The following is a 7,037-nucleotide window of genomic DNA, read 5'->3' on the forward strand; positions in this document are numbered from 1 at the left end:
TATATATATATATATATATATATATTAAATAGCCTTTAAGAATGTATATATATATATATATATATACACTAAGTTTTGGAAGACAAAAACTTTTGGGACACACTAACCTTGTGACAGCTTCCCGATCCAGCCGTGAGAATGATTCCAGGATATTCTTCCATTCTTAAAGGCTATTTAATATATACTTACACACTAAGTATGAAAACTTTTGGAAGACATTTTGCTAAAACTTTTGGGATCCTATTACTCATGTTGTTAAGAACACTTGTAGTGTCTCTAATGCCTTGCATGTATTGTTTTGCCCTACACCTTATAGTTTAGTTTATTATTATTGGTTGTTTGTTGAGCTGTACTGAACCCAACTACTCCCAACACTGCTGAATGGCAATAAAAGAATCTTAAATCTTAAATATTTTCTGACCATACATCCACCAAACACCAAACAGCTTTCCTCATTATAATTATTTGATGTTTCATGGACTATTTTGGTAAAATAGCTATTACTTGGTTCACTTCTACAGACACGGTGTGAACTGGAATGCTACATGTGATGATTTAAACTATTTGGGAGAGGATTTAGCACATGGACTGTCTCAGTGTTTCAATTTTAAACCCATTCTATCGTGAACAAAATTTAAAAACATCCAGATTTCAGGTGGATTTTTTGTGAGCCTGCTTTCTTGTAAAGCACACTCACGTGTTTAATCAACATTATCCAGACTGAAATAGGATTAAAGAGATTCCACATCAATCCAAACAACATCTCCTGCCACAGAGGGCCTTCGAATACAACCTAGGCATAGCAAATACCCCAGTGCTGATTTAACACACAGTGAACACTATTTTATGAGAATATTCAATCCTATAGTGTTTATATAAGTGAAGGTGTGCACAAATAAACGCTTGTGAGAGTTACGTCAGCACTGTAAGTATATTAATTCAGCCAACACTGGGGATTTTGCTGTGTGCTACAAATATAGGACCAAAAAAAGAAGTGCTTGAGAGGTAAGTGTAAAACAGGAAATTTAATTTAAAAAAAAAAAGGTGTGAAGAGGCCTAAATGTAAGCTACTTGGCCACATTACACCAATGAGAAATTAAGATGATAAAAATAAACATGCAGTAAACGAATAACAAAAATTAATAGCATTTACATTCATTTGGGAGCTGGTTTGGGATGTACGCCTATATGCAGGAGGTTATAGAAACACACACACATGCAGCCATGGATCTTTGGCGAAGTTGTAATAATAATAATAATAATAATAATAATAATAATAATAATAGTGTAAACGTTTGTAATGATGTTCTGTGGATGATTGGCACTGGCGCGGATATGGCTGCTGCGCATTATGATGTCATAAGAGTATAAAATATGTTAGGCTATATCAAAATAGTTAAAGTTTATAAATAAATAATATCAGCTTTTCAGCTTTGCATAGAAATAAACAGGTCCCTGAAAGCCGATATTCTAATCTCTCAACTTTCACTGCAAAAAAAAAAAAAAAAAGTTAATATACTAATTAATACTTGTAGGTTTATGCTAAAAAAAAATAAAAAAATAAAATAAAAAATAAAAGCATGGTGTTTTCACTCATTTTGCCAAGCACAAAAAAATATAGTGACCTTTCAAAAGTGGATTTAAGAAAGTCAGACGTCTCCTTCGAAAAGCCCGAAGTATTTGTTGGCGTTTGAGAGACACAAGTAAGGCGCGCTGCTTCCGGGATACACGAGCGGCAGAGGTGTCGGTAATAAACATCTTCCTAATAAAGCGCTTTCTTTATAGAAAAGCGGAAGCGCCACTGTCTTTGCGCTGTCGCTGAACTCGGCGCTCGCTCCGTCCATTTCACTCGACAGCAGCTGCCTTTTTAATTTATTCCGCCGGTTTTGGAACCAGATTTTCACCTGAGTCTCGGTGAGCTGCAGAGAGCTGGCCAGGCACGCGCGCTCCGCGCTGCTCAGGTAGCGCTTGGCGTCGAAAGTGGACTCCAGCTGGAAGATCTGCCGCTTGGAGAAGATGGTGCGCGTTTTCTTTTTCGCCGCCGTCCGCGTGCTCTTCTCGGTGCCGCTGTCGCGCGCCGCGCTTCCGTGCGTGTCTGCGCTTCCGCCGGCGGCGCTCTGGAAGGCTTCATCCTCGCATCCGGAGGTTACCTCTGCACGCGCGCCATCTGAAAGTTAGAAACAGATTAGTTGGTGTAAGAAAAGGAAAAAGGCTAAAAAAAAAAAAAAAAGCAAAAAAACCAAACAAACAGCATGTTTACTGCGAAGTGTCACGTGCAGCAGCAACAAAAGCGGACATGTTACCATGAAGTGTGTCCTCGCGCTGCAGAGGAAGCGCGTCCCCGCGGACGGGAGCGCGCGTCGCCTTCGAGTGACAGCTGTCAAACCCTCGTCCGCTCGACTTCAGATTGAGAATGCTGTCGATGGTGAACTTAAAGGAAGCGGCTCGACGCGGCGGCTCTTCCTTGCTCATATTCACAGGCAGACGGTTTGCGTGTCCCAGACTCCGCGCAGCTTCACACCCCGACCTCGGTCCCCTCGAGCACCATCGCTCCGCAACCGACTAGCAACTCGGAGTCTTGCGCGACGGTTACTCCTCGGACCGGAAGTACGTGGTTTCCCCTTTTCGTCTATTGGTCGCGGGAATCCCTCAGCTCAGCGGCCAATAGTCGAGCAGGGCGGGAGCCGCGCGCGCACACAGCCACAAGCCCACGTTCACACCTCGAGCAGTAAATAAACCTACAGCACAACACAATCCTCAGTGTTACATGCACACAGCATGCCATCCAGTTACACACGAAATGCCAGGCTCTTAAAAACACATTTAATACATTAAACAGCTCACTCCCCAGTTAGGCCTCTTTAAGATATCGAGTAAACAAAACACTCATTTATTTGCATTTTAACTCAGTAACATAGCTCACACTTTGGAATAAAAAAGGTCAAACACCTCTGTTTGGGATAGTGATTGCCTTTACATTAATACATTTTTAAAAAATACATTTCTCGAGGCTTGTTTTGATATAATCTGCAGTTGCATATTGCTGTTAAAAAGCATCCAGCTGCTTTAAACTAGTTCAGCACACTGTGTGGTTTGTTAAAGCATTCATTAGCTTACACACTTATATACCAGATTCCTAGATTTTTTTACAAATACAAATGCATTTATATCAAGGATGAAAATATTTTTTAGTAATTTGTTTTAGAATCATATTTTATATAATTGCCCAGATTGTACCTAATGTATTTTAGCACTACCATGTTGGTAAAGTTGGTATTATTGATATCAGTAATACTACTACTATCGTTATAAATTATTTATATAGCCTGCCTCTAAGATGTAATTCATATCAGTGATTGATTTTGTGTTGTTTTGTTTCTCTGAGCTTTTCTTTATGCATGAACAGTGATCATTTCAGTGTATTTATTAAGCCTCATTTCTCACGGTTACATTTTATATTAGTTTATGCAGGCTGTTATTAACTATTATTAATTATTATTATTATTATTTCAACAATCAGTGGAGTGAAACTATTGTTGATTTTTTTTCAGTGAAAAACAGACAGATCTGCTCTCATACTGTTTTCTGTGAAATATATGATGATTTTCTAGTCATATGTACATTTTTTTGTCATGTTTAACGACACTCATATAAATACTGAGAAAGGTGTGTCTCATGGTTTTCATTTACACACTTGCACAACAATACACCCTACAACCTACTCTAACAGAATAATAATACTAATCTGTAATAAAGTGCAGTAACATCAACAAGCACAAACACAGTGGGTTTGTGACGAATTTATTACCAAGTTAAATGCACTGTGTGGAAAAAAGTGACAAAAACAGAAATATCTGAATAAAAAATATTTTTTTTTTACAAAGCAAGTCTCAAATAAATACATATAGGCCAATAGGAGGGCCTGAATCCCCATGCATAGACTATTTTAATTTTAAACATTAGAAATAACATTGAAAATAAAATATTTCTGTTATATACACAGTAAAATTCCCATTGTTTAATAAATTGTGCACTCTTAGAAAAAAAAAAAAAAGCTCATTGAACAATTAATTCTTCCAAAAAGGAAACACTGTTGTAGGTTCTGCACAGAACTTTTAATGCTTCCCCAGAGGGACATCTGAAGAGTGTGTTTATTTGGCCAGATGGACTTGTATAATTCTAAGAGACAATTCAACACTAGGTATTAATTAATAATTAGGCTGGGGGATTAGCTGTTTAATCATATGTGATTATATGAAAATATGTGAGATCTTTGGATAGTTGTAGGTTTCTGTGGCCGTGTGTGTTATTGCACTTCAGTAAGAAGATAAACCCGATGCTGTATGATTGTCCATAATTCAGTCTGTGTTAGACAAGTTAGACAAGTCCTGTTAGCTGTGACCTCAGGAGGCTCATGGAGTGGGTGAAATTGGCGAGAGGGTAGCTCAGTGAGCTCGTAAAGCCCACGATAGGAGGCGACACTTGGGGCACACTGAGACCCTGCAGCGTGGCGCTCTCATGGTACAGTATGGGGACGCGCACGATGCGCTGAGATGAGTGTGAAACGTTGGTAGCCTCCAGTTCGGCAGCCAGCTGTCTCTTCCACTTATTGCGCCGGTTCTGAAACCAGATCTTCACCTGCGTCTCGGTGAGGTGCAGGGACGCGGCGAGGCCTGCGCGCTCCGAGCTGCTCAGGTACCGCTTCACGTCGAATGTGGACTCCAGCTGGAACACCTGGCTTCTGCTGAACACAGTCCGGGTTTTCTTCTTCCTCACTGAGCCGGAAGTGGTGTCAGGATGCGAGCGCTCATCCGAGAGCCGCCGCGCGTCGTCGCGTTCATCCGCCATGCTTCTCTCAGCCGCGTTGCGCGCGCGGTCTCTGCCTGGACTTTCACACCCGACCGGGGAGTCCCTGTCACTGCACACAGAGTCAATCTGCTCATATGAACTGCGGGTTTCCTCTTTCAGACCTAAACAATAAGAGTTACGCGTGTTATTATAGACAGAGAGAGAAAGCACTTAGGTCTAAACTCATCATGATTTGAATCACCGCACAGGCACTATTCCTCCTTCGGTTTCTTTTGCACCCTGCCTTTACCCTGTTAACCCTTTGTGTTCTGCTCGGATCAAACTGAAACACATTACATATGTATGTAATATAAATATTTTTTGAACATGAACTTCTGTGTTTGGATCATTTTCTCTATTCAGCATGAAAAAGTAGCTACAACTGTATTTTTGCTGCATCTGCCTGCATACCCTATTAATATTTATATTACACAGTGTATGTTCAAGTCATAGCACTTAATAACACCAGCTGCTTTTTACCAAACAAACAGGTGAAATCACTTTGTTACTTATCCTCCATGCCTTGTTTGCACTCATACCTGATCACACACACTGCTTGTGTGGCATGAGAAGTGGTTTTGTGCGTCTTTAATGTTTCCCAAAAAACACAGGCTTCATAATTATGCATTCATAATTGGTCAATTCAAATATTATTTGATGTCTCAGTTGTCCAAAGTCGATTTGACTCGTGAACAGTGCATCCAGTGCGAGTTAACTTTGTTTGGGAGTGCTCATCTGCACGTTTAGCTGACACACACATACTTGTTGGATTTACGCAATGAGGCATAACGGTAAGGTGAACGCGCCAGGAGCGGAACTGCTTCCGGGGCCTGAGAGCAAACGCCTGCACTACAAAAGTGCTTAATGATGAAGCTGAGTCTTAAAGTGTTGAATCAGTTCATTCAGAGCTGAACTCAACACAACACTTAGTGCCCGGATGGACTTTATACAGGCTAGCCTAGAATCTTATGCTATTGGTATAATAGAGCTCTTTAATCAGACTTGCAGGATTTATTCTGATATAACAGCTCCAGTAATATTATTTACACTGCACTCCACAAGCTTACTGCTCACAACCATTTTGCTTTAATTTACAACTAATTAAGGTTCAGTGTCCCAAAAATATCGCAGAGTGATTTCACTGATTTTTGAGCTGCAATAATTTTGGGAAACTCCATCCCTGGCACTGAAAAATCTCCTTATTAGCCTGGTGAGTGTGAAAACAGCCCTTACAGCCCTTACAGTGGATTATTTCTGTACTCACTATCAGATCTCTCTAGAGCCCTGCGGTACCAGGGCGAGGGTGACTCTTTTCCACACATTTCCATCTTGGAGTGTGTGTTGGACTCTTCATGACACACTCCATGCTGGCACAGTGTTGTGTGTATCGGCTCTCTGGGTCCCTGGCCATCTCGGATGGGTTTGACAGGACATGCAGGAGGTTCGCTGCGATCTGCGCCAAGCAAGTTCTCGATAAAAAACGAAGATCCTCGCGATGGAGTCGGTGTGTGACTCTCTGCCATTTGATCAGGCATCTTCTTTTTTTAATTTGCGTAAAATCCAGGGAAATCCCAAGCTCATATGGGTGTGCGTGCGCGCGCGCGCGTGTATGTGTGTGTGTGTGTGTGTGTCTCAGGCAAAAAATACCGAAGCTGTTTCCTCACGATCTCCCTGTTGCACCATGTCTTAGAGAGATTAAGTCCTGGCAGAGAGGTACCAAGCCGAGAACGTCCCGGTTTTGGACGATCGCACCGGTAAATTGGACGCGTTCAGTAAAAGGCTATTAGTGAGGGTGAAATCCCTCCTCTGCGGCTGACAGCGCCTCGGGGTCGGAGGATCCCCGGCACTGAGCGCTTTATCTGGGTCAATTACGGAGCAAATCAAAAATACTTCCAGAGACAGTAACCGAGGCTGCGCGTGGAGCCGGATTCTGACTGCCTATTGGCTGGCTGCGTTGTGACGTCACACACGCATTCTGCCGAAAAGGAACTCCGACGTTGCACTGCGGTAACCTGGACGCACGTGCATGTCGTTTAATGAAAACTTTTTTTTTTTTTTTTGTATCAATAAACATTCAGATATTTTTTCTTTTTTTCAGAATTAATATTTCTAACATTTTTTTATTACCACATATACACTCTCCTATTAAATCTCCAGTCTTTTATTTCCAGTCACTGAGCCATTAGATT

General features: G+C 41.3%; 2 protein-coding genes across 2 annotated transcripts; both read right to left on the minus strand.

Moving 5' to 3' along the window:
* Positions 1 to 232: 232 nt before the first annotated feature.
* hmx4 (H6 family homeobox 4) lies at positions 233 to 2,653 on the minus strand. The gene is made up of 2 exons (XM_026943612.3): positions 2,304 to 2,653; positions 233 to 2,167 (listed from the first exon to the last, which is right to left on the minus strand). Exons 1-2 carry the CDS (start codon positions 2,470 to 2,472, stop codon positions 1,650 to 1,652), a joined length of 687 nt encoding a protein of 228 aa, XP_026799413.3. The 5' UTR covers positions 2,473 to 2,653; the 3' UTR covers positions 233 to 1,649.
* Positions 2,654 to 3,795: 1,142 nt separating this feature from the next.
* On the minus strand, positions 3,796 to 6,775 carry hmx1 (H6 family homeobox 1). The gene is made up of 2 exons (XM_026943559.3): positions 6,113 to 6,775; positions 3,796 to 4,970 (listed from the first exon to the last, which is right to left on the minus strand). The coding sequence occupies exons 1-2, from the start codon at positions 6,381 to 6,383 to the stop codon at positions 4,378 to 4,380; spliced, it is 864 nt and encodes a 287-aa protein (XP_026799360.1). The 5' UTR covers positions 6,384 to 6,775; the 3' UTR covers positions 3,796 to 4,377.
* Between the last annotated feature and the right edge of the window lie 262 nt (positions 6,776 to 7,037).

Source organism: Pangasianodon hypophthalmus, chromosome 3 (genome assembly GCF_027358585.1).
Source record: "Pangasianodon hypophthalmus isolate fPanHyp1 chromosome 3, fPanHyp1.pri, whole genome shotgun sequence".
NCBI classification, from domain to species: domain Eukaryota; kingdom Metazoa; phylum Chordata; class Actinopteri; order Siluriformes; family Pangasiidae; genus Pangasianodon; species Pangasianodon hypophthalmus.